Raw genomic sequence first — 21,246 nt, forward strand, 5'->3', positions numbered from 1 at the left:
CTGGCGCAGCTCAACCCCGGGAGAGCAGAGAGGTCCAATGCGTCTCTGGTATCCCTAGGAAAAAACAAAAAATAAAATAACAAAAATTAGAAGAAAAAAATAAAACAACAAGGAGAAAACAGCCCTGCAGTAGCAGGGAGTGTCTTGCCTCCTTGGACACCAAGCTAAAACTGGTAGCCTCTATCTCCAGGCTGAGGGTATAGCTGATGGAGGAGGGGCTTAACAGTTTTACTTAGTGTCACGCCTCCTAGGGAGCTGAGCTATACCCAAGGTCTGTGTCCCCCAAGGAAAATGGGCGAGAAAATAAAAATAAGTATATATACACACTAGTATACATGAATAGAGTTCCTTCAAGTACTGTAAATAAAAACTATACATGCAGTTCTACGAATAAAACACCGAAAACATTTTGTAGATTATGCACCAATCTGATCCTATTAACAAACATGCAACATTTATAGCAATTATATATAGTATAAATCCTCCTAACTAGATACAGTGAGAAACCAAATTCATGTATCAATGTGTAAATATGTAAAATGAAGGGAAGACGGACTTCAACTTACATGAGTGGAGATGTAAGATATGCAGTCATCAAGCTTTGAGAGCATGGGTATAAATCCTTCAGTATTCACAGATAACGTGGGGGAATTCAACTTCTAAAAAGAGAAAAGATCACATAAAACCAGTTAAACATATAATGTCAGTGTAGTGACAAGTGCCATAAACATACGTCTTCTGAAATGTCACACAATACCTTTTCATGTTACACAGAAAGGGATTATCCCACGAAATTTACTACTATGCAAGGAAAAGGGAATTTCAAATAAAGTATTATTAGACTATAAAAGCAACAAAAATCTTTAGAGTAGCTTTCCTCTGGTGGCGCCCCCTGCTGCTGCAATCAGTGGTGGACTGACATGTTCAATAGACTTACTGCTCCCTCTGATCCCTTCCAATAGGAGCATAGACTATAATGAATAAATGACATTCCAAATGACCATATGGCGGTGCATCTTAGAAAGCGAATACTAGTGAGCCCTTCATTGGTGGCATTTTGAATGGATAGACTACAAATGTTCAGCTGGGAATCATCCTTCAAATGGGTTTTCCAGGATTCCAGGTAAAATTTGCTCAAGGAATGGAGAAATGGGCCGAAATAAAACAAGCCGCAGTACTCCTCTGGTAAACCGCTTCAATCAATCACTGGCCTCAGTGGTACAACTTCAGAGAGGACCCGACATCTCTCCTGACAAGTATATTTTAGCGAAGCACTGTATTCTCTATTACATAACAAATCTGAGCATCCTTAGAACTCTGTTGCGCCGTTCCTCTGTTATTCCACCTGGAACCGTACTAATAACATGACAACTGTACATTACCATCCCTCTTGCTAGTAAGGCGTGTCCTTATGCAGTATGACAATATCATCAATGATCAGCAGAGGCACCCCCCCAAGGAGGACACAATTGGTTAATGCTCAGCTGTCTATTTATTAATACATTTTCATGTATTAATAAGGCTAGTTTCACACTTGCGGCAGGGAAATCCGACAGGCTGTGTCGGTAGGGAACAGCCTGCCTGAGTTCTCCAGATCCGGTATTGCCGTCTACGACCACCCTCCCGCTGGACCCTATTGACTATGGTAGGGTCTGGCAGAGATCTGGCTGCTACCCAGCAAATATGCAGAGAATCAGCTGGACAAAAAACACGGCATGCAGCGAGTTCTGTCCGGCGATTCCAGGCAATGTCCGTGGAACCTGCCAGATGGCAAACCTGGCCACAGGTGTGAAAGAAGCCTAATGCTGCCCAAATGCTTGTTGGTCAAGCATAACCCACATAACTGCATGCAAGGCTTGGCCAAGCGTGCATGTGTTCTCAATGGGGAGAGGGGGATAAGCTTTTGCGAGAAACCTCTGGCGATGGTTTATTAAAGGGAATCCGTCACTGTGAAAATGCAAAGTAATCTGATGGCAGCATGTTATAGAACAGGGGGAGCTGAGCAGACTGATATATAGTTTTATGGGGAAAGAATCAGGAAAACTTGTATTTCATTCATTTAAATCCCTGCTCATCCTGGGAAGGCTGTCAGTCACTGATAGGACCTCCTAGACTTCAGAGCCCAGAATAAACACGGACATAAATGAATTAAATATAAGTTATCCTGAACCTTTTCCCATAAAACTATATCTGCTCAGCTCCTCCTGCTCTATAACACGCTGCCTGCAGCTCAGACACCATGTTCACCATGACAGGTTCCCTTTAACCTTGAGAACAAACTGAAAAGGCAAAAAGATGCTCCGGCGCCTTTGTCTAAGGGTCCATTCACACATCCGCAGTGTTTTGTGGATCCGCAAAACCCCGGGCCGGCACCCCAATAGAAATGCCTAATCTTGTCAGCAGCTGCAGACAGGAATAGAACATGTTCTATTTTTTTTTTTGCGGAGCAGTGGACCGGAAGTTCGGATGCGGACAGCACACGGTGTGCTGTCTGCATCTTTTCTGTCCCCATGGAAAATGAATGGGTCCGGACCCAAAGTGCGGACGTCTGAATGGAGCCGTATCAGTGTGGTACTTCTAGCCAGGTCAGACCTGTTCACAGCATAGATAGAATAGCTCAAATTATCATTTTAATGATGACATAAGGAAACGTGCCTTTTTACTCATATTTTAACACTACTCACCGTATTAATATTTTCTAGTTCATTAAAGTACGAAAGTTTCTGTTGGATGCTTTCTGCGAGGTTGACAAGTTCAGACTGCAAAAAAATAAAATATAAAGCAAAATGGTCTTGTAAGTCACACAACTTCATAAGGAGTACAGTTATATATCGCACGGATATGTTACACATGAGAAAGATTCAGTTAGGGGGCTACTACACGGTTTTTATCATGGCATTTTTTTAGTTTCTACAGCAATTCCAATGTGGCCTAAGCTTGACATGAAGCTTAAAGGGGTTGTCCAGGATTTTCTGAGAGATTGCTGATCCTCAGGAAAGGTCATCACTATAAGATTGGTGGGGATCAGACACCCCCCGCCCCCCGCCGATCAGCTGTTCTGCAGTGAATGAGAGCAGCGCTGCAGTAACCACTTCTGTCCACTACTACAGGACAATTCATTCATTGGCAGGGGTATAGGCTGGCAGACCTGCACCATTCTGATAGTGATGACTTATCCTGAGGGTAGGTGATCACTTGTAAAATCCTGGACAATCCCTTTAACTCAGTAAATCGGCATACAATCACTGACAGCTATTCATTCCCATATTTCATCCAACACAGTAAAGGGGGAATTCTTAAAACTGGTGCAAAGGATAAGTGGAGTAGCTGCCCATGGCAACTGACCCGATTCCACCTCTGAAAATTGAAAACTTAATGCAAGCTTAATTGGAAGCCATGGGCATCTACTCCTCTCTGCCTCGGCACTACTTTTAATGCATATTATTTAACCCCTTCCTGACAAGGCAATTTTCCATTTTTGCATTTTAGCGTTTTACCCCCTGCCTTTACGGAGGCATAATTTTTTTATTTTTCCGTTCACATCGCCATATGAGGGATTGTTTTTTGCAGGACATATTGTACTTTCTAATGGTTCCATTTCCTATTACACACAATGTAGCTGGAAAAAAATAAATAAATGCAATTCCACTACAGGTTTATGTGTTTTGTTTTCATGTTCTTCCCTGTGTGGCAAAACTGACCTGTTCCCTTCATTCTCTGGGTCAGTACGATTAAAGCGATACCACATCTATAGAGATTTTCTTGTATTTTAATACACCCAAAAACAAACAACTTTGGAATTTTTTTTTATATTTTCTTTGCATTTCCCATATTCTGCCCCCCCCCCCCCCCCCATAACTTTTTATAGCCACATCTACAGAGTGTGCGAGGGCTCATTTTTTGGAGTGTGTACAATTTTCTAGAAAATAAATAGTAGTGATCTGGACTTTTCTTTAGTTCTCAGATAATAGTCTAAGATCCTGGTGACAGGAATAAGCAAATATTAATAGGTATATGTAATGATTTGGATCTGGTGCCCACTTAGAGCCCTCATACACATTAGTCTATTGTTCATTGAACCCGCTGCTTTCAGTGGGATCAGCCGACAATCTAATGTGCAGGGGAGCTACTGACTAATACTCAGCAGATGAGTTTGGGGGGAGAAGGATTAGACATGCTGAATTTTAATGTCTGATCCTTTTGTTCTCCCGAGAGATAAACGGTTTCCAAAAATGTGCCTGGCAGCCGCTTTCTCTCCACCGACAACACGTGCAGCATGTATGTGGGAGTCAGGAGGGTTGGCTGTCAGCCGAACGAGCATTTGGCTGACAGCTACTGAAGATGTACAGGCACGTTTACAGGATACACACGGACACGTGACGATTATCATACATGTGAAAAATACCTGTTCCTTTAGAAGCTGTTCACAGGCTTCGTGCAGTGTTCCCGTTTTTGTGGATACAAATAAGTACTGTTTCTGTAGAGACTCCAAATGCTGCAGCGCAACATTCACATCATTCAATATGGCGTCACACTGATCCTGGAACCCAGACAGGTATTCCCTCATTTCCCTAAAGAAACCACAGGTGTGAAAACATATACTTATCAAAACCAAGTATTACTTCAGCAGCACCAACTACAGCGAGCCCTGGGCTTACGCTAAACTTGTAATAGTAAATAGAATTTAAAGGAGTTGACTCATCGCGCCGTTACTAAGGTGAGGTGGGACAAAGTGGTGACCACCAGGGGGCCGGGAAACAGTGGAGCGGGTTGGTGCTCCACTGTTTCAGTTTCTCCCGTTGCAGTGCATAAGAGCTGAAGAAACAGCATAGCACAGCAAGCTATGCAGTTTGCGAGTCAGGGAAACAGGTCAGCTTGCTGTGCTATGCCGTTTCTGTAGCTTTCATGCACTGCAATGGGAGCTACTGAAACTGCAGAGAGTCAGGGCGCTCCGCCGTGTCCCGACCGCTTTGTTCCACCTCGTCTTGGTAATGGCAAGATGGGTCAACCCCTTTAAAAAGGGTATTACGGTTGTATCAAGTCATCCTGTATCAACAGGATAGTGGATTACTATTAGATCAGTAGGGGTCCTACTGCAAGAACCCAAACCTCATGGAGCTCATGAAATAAACAGAGAAGATGGCTAGAAATGCAGGCGGCCACTCAATCCATTTCTATGGGAGTTCCGGAAATAGCCGAGCGCTGTACTCCGCAATCTCTGGACCTCCCATAGAAATGTATGGAGCAGCCAAGTGCATTTCTGACCACCCACTCTGGGCTCCGCGGGGTTTGAGGCCCATGTTTTCAAGAACAATGGGGGTCCCAGCAGTAGACCCCACCGATCTAATAGTTATCCCCTCTCATGTGGATAGGGTATAACTGGAATGAATACCCCTTTAATAATATTTTCTTGTATTCATCTGGCTGCCAGTGCCAACATTGTATTACATGTGGATGAACTGTCTACATAACACACCTGTACTTTGCGCCTTCATCTTGGTCCATGTGAGTCTGTAACTGGGCAAACCAAGAAAAAAACTGCAAAAATAGAATAAGAATGTGAAAGTCAGAAAAGCTACTAATATAGAAATTTTACATGACCATAAACCAATACACTTATGGAACAGGGTGCACATTATTGTGCATTGTTCATAAAAAATTAAAGCTATTCATCACTATTGCCCGTAAGGAGGTCCCCTTAATAGCAGCTCCACTACACATCCCTCTCTGCTGTGCGAAGACTGGGTAGTTACCTCCCATTGGTTTGGCAATTCTGACTACAAGCCCCTGATAAGCCTTACAACACATTAGCTGCAGCTAAAACACTGGGGGAAGGGGGGGGGGGGGATATTAAACTGGTGTAAAGGAAAACTGGCTTAGATGCCCATTGCAACCAATCAGATTTCAGAGCTCCTTTGGAAAGAGAATGGTGGATTCTGATTGGTTGCTATGAGTAACTAAACCAGTTTTCCTTTACACCAGTTTTGATAAATCTCCTCCCCGGAATTCAGCCAAATTATGGCTTATTAGCCAGAGGAGAGAGGGGCTATAAGATGTGTTTACAGGGGATCGAAACGCTGCAGATTTTCAATCATAAAATTGCAGGGTAAAAAAAAATATATATATAAAAATCTGCAGGATTTGCTGTATTTTACAAAATCTGATCCATGCTCTGAAGAATTTTTTTTTATATATATATACATATATATATATATATATATATACATACCGTATTTATCGGCGTATAACACGCACAGGCGTATAACACGCACCTTCATTTTAAGAGGGAAATTTCAGAAAAAAAATGTAAATTTCAAATAAAGAACTTTGAAGCAATAGTTTTAGAATATTTTCAGCACATACAGTAATATTATTTATTTATTTAAGGATCCATCTACTTGCACATATTGGATCCAGCATGCTGGCACTATTGTATCACCAGTTTTTGCACATATGGGAATTAGCATGTTAGCACTTTGTATAATTATTTTATAATTACCATATATTTTATCTGTTAATACCGTAAGTTGTTAATTCGTTAAGTTGTTACGCCGTACATAAAACCCCACTCCAGTTTACTTCACTACTTTACTTGTACCTGACGGGTACAAGTTCTCCTGCCTCAGACAGCAAACTCTCGCGAGTCTGCAAACTCTCGCAGTGCAGAGCGTTACCGTGTGTTGCGCTCCGACGGCCGCGAGAATTAGATGTGAGGAAGGCGCGGGTTGCCTGGGCTTGCCGTTGCCTACTGATTGCCGTTACTCACACTCCACACGCTGCTACTGATCCACTCGCTGCTGTGCGGTATGTACATTATATCGGCGGTGTATATGGTGTATAAGGTACTTGTTAATACTGTAAAAACATGGCTTCTTAACATTATATCGGCGTATAACACGCATACATAATTTGCCCCCTATTTTCAGGGGGGAAAAGTGCGTGTTATACGCCGATAAATACGGTATATATATATATATATATATATATATTTTGTGACAGAGTGTCTGGAGAAGTAGTGGACGGGGTCTATGTGTGCCCAAGATTTCTCACTTCTGTCATTTAAAAGCAACCAGGGAAATGTTCAGGAGAGGTCTCTGCAATTCGGGTTTGCATAAAACCTGTTCTTAGGGCCTGTGTTGCTGGAGTGGGGAGGGAAGGGCGGGCCCCACTCCATCCGGACAGTCCGGCTTTTGGGCTGTCAGGTAATTACTCCTCAGGTGTGCTGGCCTGATATAAGGCTGAGAATGCAGACACAGCTCTCTCAGCCTGGGAACAGGTTACCTGCATGGAGCCTGTGAGAGCACTTCAAGAGGTACGGACTTTGCTATTTTGTGTAGGTGCTTGGTATTAGGCCGGCACTTGGTCAGGGAGGGTTCATGCTGTATAGTTAGAGCCGGACAGGCTTAGGATTTTTGTTTGTTATATTTTATGTTCTGTACCTCAACCTGACAATAAAACTGGCTGAGGTCAGTTAAATGAAGTTCCTGCCGTGTGGACTGTAACTTCTTCGGTGTGCCTGCTAAACTGTGCCTGTCTACCCAGGAGACGACAGCCTCACTACCTAATCCCTTACATGTGGTGGAGAATGCGGGCACACCAAATTCTGGCATAAGAAAAAAAAAAAAGAACATTTAAAGGGACAGAGTCCATTTTTGTACGGTGCACCAAAGACTGTTTTCTGCCTCTTGGAAAATGGAGGATGTGGTTAAAGCTATGTTGCAAGCTGTTGCATCTCAACAGGAGGCTACCCGAGTGCAGCGGGAGGCTACCCTAGTACAGCAAAAGGCGCTTGAGGAAACCAGCCGCAGGCTGACGGCCCAACTGGAGGCTGCACAAGAGGCGCAAAGGAAAGACCGGGAGACATTAGCGGTTGTGGTGCAGCAACTGACCAGTGTCGCTGGACGGGTCCCAGGGATGGCAGAGGCCCCTCATGCCGCCATAAGGGCTAGTCACTTTCTGCAAAAGATGACAACCACAGATGACGTGGAGGCCTACCTGACCACCTTCGAAAGGACTGCCGAGCGAGAGGTTTGGCCAAAGCCACAGTGGGCCGGACTGTTGGCCCCCTTGCTTTCAGGAGAACCCCAAAAGGCATATTTTGACCTGGAGAATCATGATGCTATGGACTATGTTATGCTAAAAAAGGAGATCCTTACACGTCTTGGTGTTACTCTTTCGGTCCGTGCACAGCGTGTGCACAACTGGGACTACAGTATGGATAAACCTCCACGTTCCCAAATGTACGACCTCATACACCTGACCAAGAAGTGGTTACAGCCGGAGTTCCTGACAGGCCCTCAGATGGTGGAACGGGTTGTGATGGATCGGTACTTAAGGGCCCTCCCCGTTACCTTACGCAAGTGGGTGAGCCATGGTGACCCCAAGAATGCTGACCAGATGGTGGAGATGGTGGAGAGGTACACATCCGCAGAGGAGCTACTGAGTCTGCCACAGCGCCCCCCAGCCCCGCAGCGGAGAGCTCCAGGACTACCTGGTAAGACTGTTCTAAGGGAAAAGGGGGCTGGCAGAAGTGATATATCTGTGGGTGCAAGTGGAGAGACTGGAGGCCCAGGCTCTAGAAGCTGGCAAGCCGTGCCAGGGAGGTCTGTGGCCTATAAGAGACTTAATAGGGACTTAATAAAATGTTTCAGATGTCAAATGCCAGGTCATGTTGTTGCCAATTGCCCAATGTATGGTGAACCAATGCAATGTGATGCCTCATATATAAACCGCCGTTTATCACTGTATGCTCAGCCTGCGTGTGTGGCATTACCAAATACTGGGGGGGAGAAACAAATGTGTGATATTACGGTGGAAGGTAAAGATGCGAGTGCCTTGTTGGACTCAGGCAGTCTGGTCACCCTAGTAAAAACGGATTTGGTAAACCCCAGGAAATGGCAAACGAAGGCCATTGCGGTAACCTGCATACATGGAGACACCCGTAATTATCACACTGCTGTGGTAGATGTAAATACCCGGTTTGGGGCAGGAAAATTTATGGTTGGTTTAGTGCCTAGGTTAATGCATGATGTCATCATGGGGCCGGGATTTCCCACATTTTTGGCAGCTATGGGAACATAAACTTTCAAAGGCCTGTCAGGAAGGAGATAACCTACCACTGGGTACCGAGAGGGGTGGGTATTTAAGAGAGACTTCTGTTGATGGTGAATCGCTTCCCTTGTCTGTCATGGTAGGGGAGCCTGAGGTCTCTGACCATAGTGATGGGTTAGAAGAGGGTCAGAGTAGTCCAGAGAGGGAAGACTCGCTTAATGACAATTTGCCAGACCTGGCAGTACGGAAAGAGCAATTTGGTGCTGAGCAATTAAAAGATCCCACCCTTACTAGAGCCAGGGAAAATGTGAAGTCTATTGATGGTAAACTGGTGGAACCGGACGGCAGACTTTGTTTCCCGCATATGGCTGTGAAACATGACTTATTGTACCAGGTGGTAAAAAGGGGAGAGGATCTGGTGGAACAACTGGTGGTTCCTAAAGTGTACCGACGAACGGTACTAGATATTGCTCATGGTCACCTTATGGGGGGGCATTTGGGAGCTGAAAAGACTACAGACAGAGTCCTTCAAAAGGTTCTTTTGGCCTGGGGTCCATAAAGATGTTAAAGACTATTGTGACACCTGCCCCGAGTGCCAAATTTCGGCTCCTAGGCCACACTATCGTAGTCCCCTGGTACCTCTACCAATCATTGAGATACCATTTGAGAGAATAGCCATGGATCTGGTGGGGCCCCTTGTAAGATCTGCTCGAGGCCACCAACATATTCTTGTAATCATGGACTACGCTACTCGTTACCCGGAAGCTATACCCTTACGTAATACGTCATCCAAGGCCATAGCTAAAGAGTTGGTGCAGGTGTTCAGTCGCGTGGGACTACCAAAAGAGATCCTAACAGATCAGGGTACCCCCTTTATGTCACGCATCATGAAGGAGTTATGTAAACTGTTCAAAGTTAAACAGCTGCGTACTTCTGTCTACCATCCACAGACTGATTGACTGGTAGAGAGATTTAATAAAACTCTAAAAGCCATGCTTAAAAAAGTGGTAGACAAAGATGGGAAAAACTGGGATTTCCTTCTCCCCTATCTTATGTTTGCCATCCGTGAAGTGCCTCAGTCCTCTACAGGCTACTCCCCATTTGAGTTGCTATATGGTCGCCACCCTAGGGGTCTGCTAGATATAGCAAAAGAAACTTGGGAAGAAGAAGCTACCCCCTATAGAAGTGTCATAGAACATGTGGCACAAATGCAAGATCGTATATCTGCGGTGATGCCTATTGTACGAGAACATATGGCCCAGGCTCAGGGGGCACAACAAAGGGTGTATAACCGCAGTGCCAGAGTACGTACCTTTGCGCCAGGTGACCGGGTTCTGGTACTGATCCCTACAGTAGAGAGTAAATTCCTGGCTAAGTGGCAAGGCCCCTTTGAGGTGATAGAGAAAGTAAGTGAGGTAAACTATAAAATCAGTCAACCAGGTAAGAGGAAGCCTGAGCAAATATACCACGTCAATCTTATAAAACCGTGGAAAGATCGACTATCACTTGCGGCTGACACCTCCTTCCCACCAGAGCAGCGGTGCTCTGGGAAGCCCCTGTTGCCAGAGGTAACAGTACCCGACTCCCTGGCCAATACACAAAAGGTAGAAGTGCAGGGGTTCCTCTTTAAGAATAGGGATTTTTTCTCAGAGATCCCAGGTCGCACCTCTGTCATAAAACATGACATCATTACAGAACCAGGGAAAAGGGTTAAGCTGCGACCCTACAGAATACCAGAGGCCAGGAGAGGGCTTATCTCTGAAGAGGTGAGGAAAATGTTGGAACTTGGGGTAATTGAAGAGTCCCATAGCCAGTGGTCCAGTCCTATAGTTCTGATCCCCAAACCAGATGGCAGCTGGAGGTTTTGCAATGACTTCCGGAAGTTGAACGCCATATCTAATGTTTGATTACCCAATGCCCCATGTTGATGAGCTCATTGACAGGCTCGGAAATGCCAGGTATATAACCACTCTAGACCTAACCAAGGGATACTGGCAAATTCCCCTGACAAATGAGGCAAAAGAGAAAACTGCCTTTGCCACTCCTGATGGGTTGTTTCATTATGTGGTCTTGCCGTTTGGTTTGCATGGAGCCCCTGCAACCTTCCAGAGGGTGATGGATAAGATTTTAAGACCCCACAGACGGTACGCAGCCGCATATCTTGATGACATCATCATCCAAAGTCCAGACTGGGAATCCCATCTACCTAGGGTGCAGGCGGTTGTCAATTCCCTGTGAGAGGCAGGCTTCACAGCCAATCCAAAAAAATGTGCCATTGGTCTTGAAGATGCTAAGTATCTAGGTTACATCATAGGCCGAGGCCTAGTAAAGCCCCAGTTAAACAAAATCGAAGCCATACAAAGGTGGCCTCAACCAGTAAACAAGAAGCAAGTCTGTGCCTTCTTGGGGATTACAGGCTATTACCGGCGATTTATACCTAATTTTGCTTCCCTTGCAGCCCCATTAACTGACCTGACAAAAGGGAAAGACTCTGTCATGGTCAAGTGGTCACAAGAGGCGGAAAAATCATTTCAGACTTTAAAAACCCTCCTGTGCGCTCAGCCGGTGCTGATAACACCAGATTTTAAGAAAGGGTTTGTCCTACAGACTGATGCGTCTGAGGTGGGACTGGGGGCAGTACTGTCACAGGTAAGGGATGGAGAGGAACACCCTGTACTATATCTGAGCAGGAAACTTAATGACCATAAGCAAAAATATGCAATTGTGGAAAAAGAGTGCCTCGCTATTAAATGGGCTGTGGAAGCACTCCGCTACTATTTGCTTGGCCGTCACTTTGAATTGATCACGGATCATGCTCCCTTAAAATGGATGTGTGAGAATAAGGAAACAAATAGGAGGGTAACAAGATGGTTCTTAGCCCTGCAAGAGTACCAGTTTACCGTAAAGCACAGGCCAGGGACCCAAATGGGAAATGCAGATGCCTTGTCACGTGTACATTGTCTGATGTCCAGATGTGTTCCAGCCCCGGGTCTGAAACAGGGGGGGAGGATATGTGACAGTGTCTGGAGAAGTAGTGGACGGGGTCTATGTGTGCCCAAGATTTCTCACTTCTGTCATTTAAAAGCAACCAGGGAACTGTTCAGGAGAGGTCTGTGCAATTCGGGTTTGCATAAAACCTGTTCTTAGGGCCTGTGTTGCTGGAGTGGGGAGGGAAGGGTGGGCCCCACTCCATCCGGACAGTCCGGCTTTTGTGCTGTCAGGTAATTACTCCTCAGGTGTGCTGGCCTGATATAAGGCTGAGAATGCAGACACAGCTCTCTCAGCCTGGGAACAGGTTACCTGCATGGAGCCTGTGAGAGCACTTCAAGAGGTACGGACTTTGCTATTTTGTTTGGGTGCTTGGTATTAGGCCGGCACTTGGTCAGGGAGGGTTCATGCTGTATAGTTAGAGCCGGACAGGCTTAGGATTTTTGTTTGTTATATTTTATGTTCTGTACCTCAACCTGACAATAAAACTGGCTGAGGTCAGTTAAATGAAGTTCCTGCCGTGTGGACTGTAACTTCTTCGGTGTGCCTGCTAAACTGTGCCTGTCTACCCAGGAGACGACAGCCCCGCTACCTAATCCCTTACAATATATATATAAAATCATCAGAAAATCCGTACAGAAACCTGCTGCCTCCCCTTGCAATGTATATCCCATCCAGGCAAAATCTACAAGTAACTCATGCACATTCTGATTTGTCACAGATTTTGCTCCTAATTCATGGCAAAATCCACTGCAGATTTTTTTCTGGTCAATTTACGTCCCGTGTGGGCATAACCTTGTTGTGGGGGCTCTTTGAGTAATGCACTTACACTCGTCTGCGGAAATCTTGGAAGTCTACACATGAGATGTGGTTTTCCTTTGGCGACAACACTTAGCTTTTATATGCTAAAATAATGCAGACGGATCCGTTCTGAACGGAGCCTCCGTCTGCATTATTATGATCGGATCCGTTCAGAACGGATCCGATCGAACGCTAGTGTGAAAGTAGCCTAAGGGGTTAAAGTAGCTCACTGGTCTGCCAAATTTAGGCAGGCACGATGACGGTCTGGATGAATTTGACGGACAACTGACCAGCTACATTCTGGGTAATGCTAATCTCTAGAGATGAGCGAATTTCATATTTTGAAATTCGTTCACGCTTCGTTTACTGGTAAAAGGTGTATTGCGTTATGGATTCCGTTACCACGGACCATAACGTAATTCTATGACGGAATGCCTTTAGAGGCATTCCATTACTCATTCTGTCATAATAGAAGTCTATGGGCTGCAAAACAGATGCGTTCCGTTATGCAGGGAAGTTCTCTCCAGCATAACGGAAATGGGACGGATCCGTTATGCAGGCCATAGACCTCTAAAGGCATTCCATTATGCAATCCGTCAAAGAATTGCATTATAGTCTGTGATAACAAAATCCATAACGCAATTAACCTTTTACCAGTAAACGAATCGCAAACGAATTTCATAACCGGAAATTCGCTCATCTCTACTCATCTCATGAGTAAATGCAGATTTAGATGGGGCAATAACCTGGCAGATTATCAGGAACGAAAGTTCCTGCGAACGCTCGTTCCCGACAATCTGCACCCGATGAAAGAGCGAAACACTGGTTCATCAGCGGATCCTGCCATTTGTGCAGTCACATCAATTATCATTTCTGGGCAGCAGATTGTGCGGTTTAAGCGGCGATCTGCTGCCCAGAAACAATGCAGCTGGATGGGGACAAGCGATCGCAGTAGTGATCCCTCATCCTCATAGTGCGGAGGTAATCGAACGAGCAGCCGACTGCCAGGAAGGAACGCTTTGTTTCCAACAACCTGCTGGTCCTCGGTAGGTGTAAATCCACCTTTAAAGTGGTTGTTCGGGTTCAGAAGCCATACATATCCCGATCCTCACCCCTCCGGCCCCCTGATATGAGCATAGAAGCAATTCAAAGGTATTTTTGGGAGATCCAGTGATGTACCGGGCTCTCAACGGGGACTGCTAGGCGGAGGCTTCCGCCTAGCAGTAAGCCCGGTGATGTCACCAGCACTGTAGAAATGGCTAGAGCAGCTCTAAAGCCCGCACATCAGTGCAGGTGACGTCACCGGGTACACTGCTAGGCGAAAGGCTCCGCCTAGCACAGTGCCAATGTAAACAAATAGCCCTTTCCCTGCGCGATTCAGGGCGCTGCTGTGACTAGCATGTGCATGAAGGGGGCGCTGCTGTGACTAGCATGTGCATGAAGGGGGCGCTGCTGTGACTAGCATGTGCATGAAGGGGGCGCTGCTGTGACTAGCATGTGCATGAAGGGGGCGCTGCTGTGACTAGCATGTGCATGAAGGGGGCGCTGCTGTGACTAGCATGTGCATGAAGGGGGCGCTGCTGTGACTAGCATGTGCATGAAGGGGGCGCTGCTGTGACTAGCATGTGCATGAAGGGGGCGCTGCTGTGACTAGCATGTGCATGAAGGGGGCGCTGCTGTGACTAGCATGTGCATGAAGGGGGCGCTGCTGTGACTAGCATGTGCATGAAGGGGGCGCTGCTATCTATTCTGACAAATGGAATTGCTTCTGGGTAACTTTTACTACAAGATGGGAGGTCCAAGCTTGCTAAATCGTAGAAACACATACTTGCTGCGCAGTTTCAATTCGATCATCCTCCATTCCAAGTGCGGAGAATCCTTGCTGTAAGATGCCTTCAGTAGACTCTAGGACAGCTCCTGATAAGCTCACAGTCAATGAAGTGGAGTTCAAGCTGCACAAATCTTCTATGGGGAGCTGAGGGAAAATATATAATATAACGTTACACAGAACTTCATAATCACTTTTGGAAATCATTTAAAGGTTTAATAGGAGTACTCTACTTCAAAAGAAAAGCATAAAATACATAAATCCCATATCGAAGATATAATATATACATTTTTACTGTGCAGACCCTAATTTGCAGTCTACAGTTTAGTCCAGAGCTGCATTCACAATTCTGCAGGCTGAATCTTCCCGGCTGTGTAGTGATGTTAAACATTCTTCTCAGATGTTAGTAATGTTAAACATTCTGGAAGAAAGACTGCGGCCCCTTGCAGACAAGCGTTCCTCCCGCAGCGAGTCCGCAACGCAGCTCCCGGCCTGACCTCCCAGCACTGCCGGGGGTCACATAGCATTATATAGGCAGCATAATGCTGCCAGTGTTATCCAATACATTCCAGGACTGTAAGGGTTACATAGCACCACAAATCAATATAATGCTAGGTGAATCCCATCAGCGCTGGGTGCTGCGATGCGGACTCGCTGCGGGAGGAACGCTCGTCTGCAAGGGGCCCGAGTCTCTTCTAGACCATTCTGCACACTTGACAAATGGCAGATCTTTCTTATGGCTTCTGCCTTGGAGAAAATCTGCACTGCGTCGGTATAACTGGATAGAGATTGCGAGCGACATGAAGTAGGCAACGTGGCTATGACCAAATACAATATACCTTTATTGAGGGGACAAAACTCCGGGATCCCATGTCGCAGGCTGCATAAATGCTAACAAAGCATCTGAAAGGGGTTGGCCCATCTGGAGCACTGAGGGCCTATCGCTAGGATAAGCCATCAATGTCAGTCAGGTGCGTATCTCAACTCTGGGACCCGCTCCTATCTAGAAAAAGGGACTCCCAAAGTGAAGGAGAGCAGCCACACATGTGCAGAGTGTTCTCCGTTCCTCGCTATGGTCGCTAAGCTATTTTCTGAAGTCCCAAAGTAGTGATTGAAGAGTGAATCGTAAGAGCGCGCCACCTCTCCATTGACCACTATGGGACTGCCAAAAAAAAAGCCAAGCGAGTGCACGGCTACAGTCAAAACCCATAGCGGTGAACAGAGGGTGCTACTACTGCTGCTCTCGGATGACTTTAGGGTTCCATTCTGACACTGATGGCATATCCTAGCGATATGCCATCAATGTTCCAAATAGGAATACCCCTTTAACTTTGAGTATCTGTCAAATCAAGGTTCTTTACAGATGGGACGTATACCCCGCAGCAGCGAAATCCTAGAATGATGCAACATGAACTGCCATGCCAAGGACCTTAAAGGGGTTCTCCGGGAATTAAGAAAATAAAAATACCTAAATATTACTCTATTATAAATATATTCCAAAATACCTTTCATTAGCTATATTAGTTTGGTTTGTCTAGGAGAAATAAAATGTCAGCCGTCCTATTAGTACACACAAAACCTGTCCTTATCACACAGCAGGATAAGTTACTTCACAACACTGAGGTGAAGAGCTGCCTCATCCTCCTCTCTGCTCTGCTTGTCAGGGATTATGTTCCCGAATACAGATAATAAGATCTTTAGCCCCATCTCTGTATAAATGGATTTCATGAGGAGACATGAAGTGCAGAGAGGACGGACAGGACAGACTGTGGTAATAGGGGTTGTGGTAATTGCTCTCTTCATATTTCCCCATGAACTCCATTCCTACAGAGAATCAGCTGACGCTCATATTAAACTGTATTCAGGATGATAATCCCTGACAAGCAGAGCAGAGAGGAGGATGAGGCAGCTCTTTAGCTCAGTGTTGTGAAGTAACTTGTCCTGCTGTGTGATTAGGACAGGTTCTGTGTGCACTAATAGGACAGCGGCCATTTTGTTTCTCCTGATGATTGCTCCCTAGACAAAACGACCCATTATAACTAATGAAAGGTATTTGGGAATATAGTTATAATAAAGTAATATTTAATTATTTTGACTTTCTTAATTCCTAAAGAACCCCTTTAAGTTATGTGCAGATTCCACGGTGTGTAGATGAGTGTTTCTTTATGATCTGTACTATTCTGCGAATGTACCACCCGCATTTCAGCTGCTGCAGGAGGTCAGCAGTATATCGATGCTGCAAAGATCCTTGTGCCTAGTACCCGAGAGGACATCTATACTTGCCTGCTTCCAGTCATTCTGCTCTGCCTTCGAGGCTTCCATCCTGTCTTCACCAGACTTCCAGCCCAAGTTTGTAAAGAGTGCCGGGCTGTTTAACACTTAGGGTCCATTCACACGTCCGTTGTTTATTTCCGGATCCGTTCAATTTTTTTTGCGGAACGGATGCGGACCAGTTGCATACCTATTAATTTTGAATGGGTCCTGAAAAAAAAAAAAAAAAAAAAAAAAAAAAAAAAATCGGACAGCACAATGTGTTCTGTCCGTTTCCGTTGTTCCGTTCCGCATGTCCGATAAAATATAAAACTTGTCCTATTATTATCCGCAAAAATCGGATCCTGGTACAATACAAAGTCAATGGATCCGCAAAAAACGGATGACATACGGAAACATTTTCAGGAACAACGGATCTGCCAAAAACGGACCGAAATTCGGGCTATAGAAAAATACTGACGTGTGAAAGCACCCTTAAGCGAACTCCCTCTGTATCCCATCGGCACCCCGCAAATGTGATCGCAGGGTGCTGATGTGTGTGAAGGCTGCCTGGGGTCTAATGTAGGCCCCAGACCAGCCTTCAGTAATTTCCAGCAGGCGGCGCCTCTCTGGTGGAGCCTGCTGGTCAATGTTAGAATAGCAATGAAAAAAATTGCAAAAAATAAATAAAGTGTTTGGTATTGCCGCATCTGTAACGACCCAGAGTACATAAATATCACATAAATTACCCCTACGGTGAACGCCGTTTACTCCAAAATTATACCAATGAAAAATACAAGTCGTTCTGCAAAAATCAAGCCCTCACACAACTCCATAGAAAGAAAAAGAAATAAAAAGTTATGGTTCATGGGAAGCAGCAATGCAAAAACATAATTTTTTTTTCTTTTAAACAAAAAGGGGTTTTATTGCAAAAAAGTAGTAAAACATAAAAATTAAAAAAACTATATGTATTGGGCATCACTGTAATCGTACTGACCCAGAGAATAATATTATGTTATTTATACTGAAAAATGGACGCCATAAAATTTATAACGTAAAAACGCAGTCACAGTATTACTGTTTTTCCCCCATCTACCTCCCAGAAAGAGCTAATAAAAGTTAATCAGAAAGTTGTGTGTACCCCAAAATTGCGCCATTAAAAACTACAACTTGTCCCACAAAAAACAAGCCCTCATAAAGCTATATAGACGGAAAAATAAAAAAAGTCATAGCTCTTGGAACGTGACGATATAAAAAGGAAGAAAAATGTTTGGTCAGTAAGGCCCAAAACAGGCTGGTCACTAAGGGGTTAAAGTAGCTCACTGGTCTGCCAAATTTAGGCAGGCACGATGACGGTCTGGATGAATTTGACGGACAACTGACCAGCTACATTCTGGGCAATGCTAATCTCTAGAGATGAGCGAATTTCATATTTTGAAATTCGTTCACGCTTCGTTTACTGGTAAAAGGTGTATTGCGTTATGGATTCCGTTACCACGGACCATAACGTAATTCTATGACGGAATGCCTTTAGAGGCATTCCATTACTCATTCTGTCATAATAGAAGTCTATGGGCTGCAAAACAGATGCGTTCCGTTATGCAGGGAAGTTCTCTCCAGCATAACGGAAATGGGACGGATCCGTTATGCAGGCCATAGACCTCTAAAGGCATTCCATTATGCAATCCGTCAAAGAATTGCATTATAGTCCGTGATAACAAAATCCATAACGCAATTAACCTTTTACCAGTAAACGAATCGCAAACGAATTTCATAACCGGAAATTCACTCATCTCTACTCATCTCATGAGTAAATGCAGATTTAGATGGGGCAATAACCTGGCAGATTATCAGGAACGAAAGTTCCTGCGAACGCTCGTTCCCGACAATCTGCACCCGATGAAAGAGCGAAACACTGGTTCATCAGCGGATCCTGCCATTTGTGCAGTCACATCAATTATCATTTCTGGGCAGCAGATTGTGCGGTGTAAGCGGCGATCTGCTGCCCAGAAACAATGCAGCTGGATGGGGACAAGCGATCGCAGTAGTGATCCCTCCTCCTCATAGTGTGGAGGTAATCGAACGAGCAGCCGACTGCCAGGAAGGAACGCTTTGTTTCCAACAACCTGCTGGTCCTCGGTAGGTGTAAATCCACCTTTAAAGTGGTTGTTCGGGTTCAGAAGCCATACATATCCCGATCCTCACCCCTCCGGCCCCCTGATATGAGCATAGAAGCAATTCAAAGGTATTTTTGGGAGATCCAGTGATGTACCGGGCTCTCAATGGGGACTGCTAGGCGGAGGCTTCCGTCTAGCAGTAAGCCCGGTGATGTCACCAGCACTGTAGAAATGGCTAGAGCAGCTCTAAAGCCCGCACATCAGTGCAGGTGACGTCACCGGGAACACTGCTAGGCGAAAGGCTCCGCCTAGCACAGTGCCAATGTAAACAAATAGCCCTTGCCCTGCGCGATTCAGCACAGGGCAAGGGACAGCATCGGAGCATGAAATGTCAGGACAACCCCTTTAAGGCTAGACATAGTATGCAGTAGAGGGACCTGGTGCTCCAAACACACAGAGCACAGAAGGCACCCGAAACACAACAGCGGACAGAGCCAAAAGTGCCAATAGTCACCGCAGCTGACTGGTGGGGGTGTCAGATCCCGGACCCCCAGTGATTTGATATTGATGACCTATTCCAGTGTTTCCAAACCAGTGTGCCTCCAGCTGTTCCAAAACTACAACTCCCAGCATGCCCGCACAGCCAAAGGCTGTCCAGGCATGCTGGGAGTTGTAGTTTTGCAACAGCTGGAGGCACACTGGTTGGGAAACACTGACCTATTCAACAGCCCCTTTAACGCAGTGCAAGAACATAGACTTGGGGTACTAATGGATCTTCTTCAGGGCTCATTCACACAACCGTATCAGTTTTTTCGGATCTGCAAAGCTTGGATACCAGCCGTGCGCATTTGGCATTTTGCGGAACTGAAAATCTTTCTTCATGACAGAAATGCCTATTCTAGACGAAGAAGAGGACGCGTTCTATCGTTTTTGCGGGTGCCATGGAACAGACGTACATGCTGTCCGCATCTTTTGCGGTCTATTGAAGTGAATGGGCCCACATTCAAACCACAAAATTGCTGAATGGATGCGGACAGAAATATAGTCATGTGAATGGGCCCTTAGTGTGATAAGATTAAAAAATACCTGGTACTTAGCGGTTATATCCCCGATGCTCCGGCAGTCTCCAGCGGTCTTTGCCTAGTTTGCTGCAGTGACTATGTGCCGCATGTCCACATGACAGCTGCAGCCAATCACTGGCTTCCAAAAAGCAATCAGGACTACAAGTAGCAGCACACTAAATGTTAGAAGCTCATGGCGCACATTTTTGATCACTTTCGCGAATAAGGCACACGTCCGTTGATCACCGGTTGGCTGCAGTGGTCTGGGATCTATGTGATGTCCGGAAGAGACCACTTGGTGGATTTCACAGGGGAGTACCAGTAATGATGGAAAACCTCAGACAACCCTGTCCTGTCTTGAAATGCAGCTCTAAAAGGAACAGGGTCAAACAGAGACTTCACCTCCCTGGAGAACCAGGCTTTCCTGGGGCCCCAGAAACAACATAAAGGGGTTAATAAAACACACTACACTGGAAGGGCCACTAGCCCATCCCCTCACTGAGGCGACCACGACCCGCAGCCCGCCGGCTGTCATCCCTGTCACTCACCTCTGCAGGAATTGGCAGCTCCTCGGCGGCTGCCTTCAGCTCCAGCACAGAGTCTGTCTGCCTCTCGGTCAGCGGGGCCAGAGGCTCAGACCTCCGATCCCACAAGGCCAGCCTCTCCCGGGCCTCCAGCTCCTCTGCCCCTCCGCCCGCCGCCATCATCATCACTACTGCCCTGGAGTAGGGCAGCCACAGCAGCAGAATCTGTCAGATCCGCTTCCGGGATCCTGAAACCAGGCAACACGGCCAAGAGGCGGGGTCACATGACCCGGAAAGGTTTACAGGAATTCACCACGCCCACGTGAGTGACAAGGGAAGAGAAGAGCCAATAAGACGCGCGCTTCCTACCTGGCCGGTGACGTCATCACTTCCACGCTGTCAATAGAGGCGGAGATTGGAGGCTATAGCTTTTATTTTGGTGCGAAACTACAACTCCCAGCATGCGCTGACAGCCTGTGAGTTGTAGTTTTTGCAGGAACCTGTAAATTCTGTCAGGGAAGGGCGAAGCGGCCCATAGGAATAGCTGCTCACAGAGACAGTAATGGAGCCGGATTAGAGTGGTTCAGGGGAGCGAGATGACGGCTGCAGTCTAATGAGACCGCAAT

At 45.9% G+C, this 21,246-nt stretch overlaps 1 protein-coding gene across 2 annotated transcripts in view; it reads right to left on the reverse strand.

Annotated features, from left to right (window-relative positions):
• Positions 1-20,893, reverse strand: part of COG3 (component of oligomeric golgi complex 3) — an 87,057-nt gene extending 66,164 nt beyond the window's left edge. For both annotated transcript variants that reach the window (XM_044284069.1, XM_044284068.1), the window contains exons 1-6: positions 20,645-20,893; positions 14,669-14,815; positions 5,477-5,538; positions 4,406-4,571; positions 2,685-2,759; positions 567-659 (exon numbers count right to left, since the gene is read on the reverse strand). In XM_044284069.1, coding sequence (XP_044140004.1) covers positions 567-659; positions 2,685-2,759; positions 4,406-4,571; positions 5,477-5,538; positions 14,669-14,815; positions 20,645-20,806 — 705 coding nt within the window. In that variant the 5' untranslated portion in view covers positions 20,807-20,893. The remainder of the gene's footprint in view (positions 1-566; positions 660-2,684; positions 2,760-4,405; positions 4,572-5,476; positions 5,539-14,668; positions 14,816-20,644) is intronic.
• Positions 20,894-21,246: the final 353 nt, after the last annotated feature.

This window comes from Bufo gargarizans, chromosome 3, assembly GCF_014858855.1.
Source record: "Bufo gargarizans isolate SCDJY-AF-19 chromosome 3, ASM1485885v1, whole genome shotgun sequence".
In the NCBI taxonomy this organism is placed as follows: domain Eukaryota; kingdom Metazoa; phylum Chordata; class Amphibia; order Anura; family Bufonidae; genus Bufo; species Bufo gargarizans.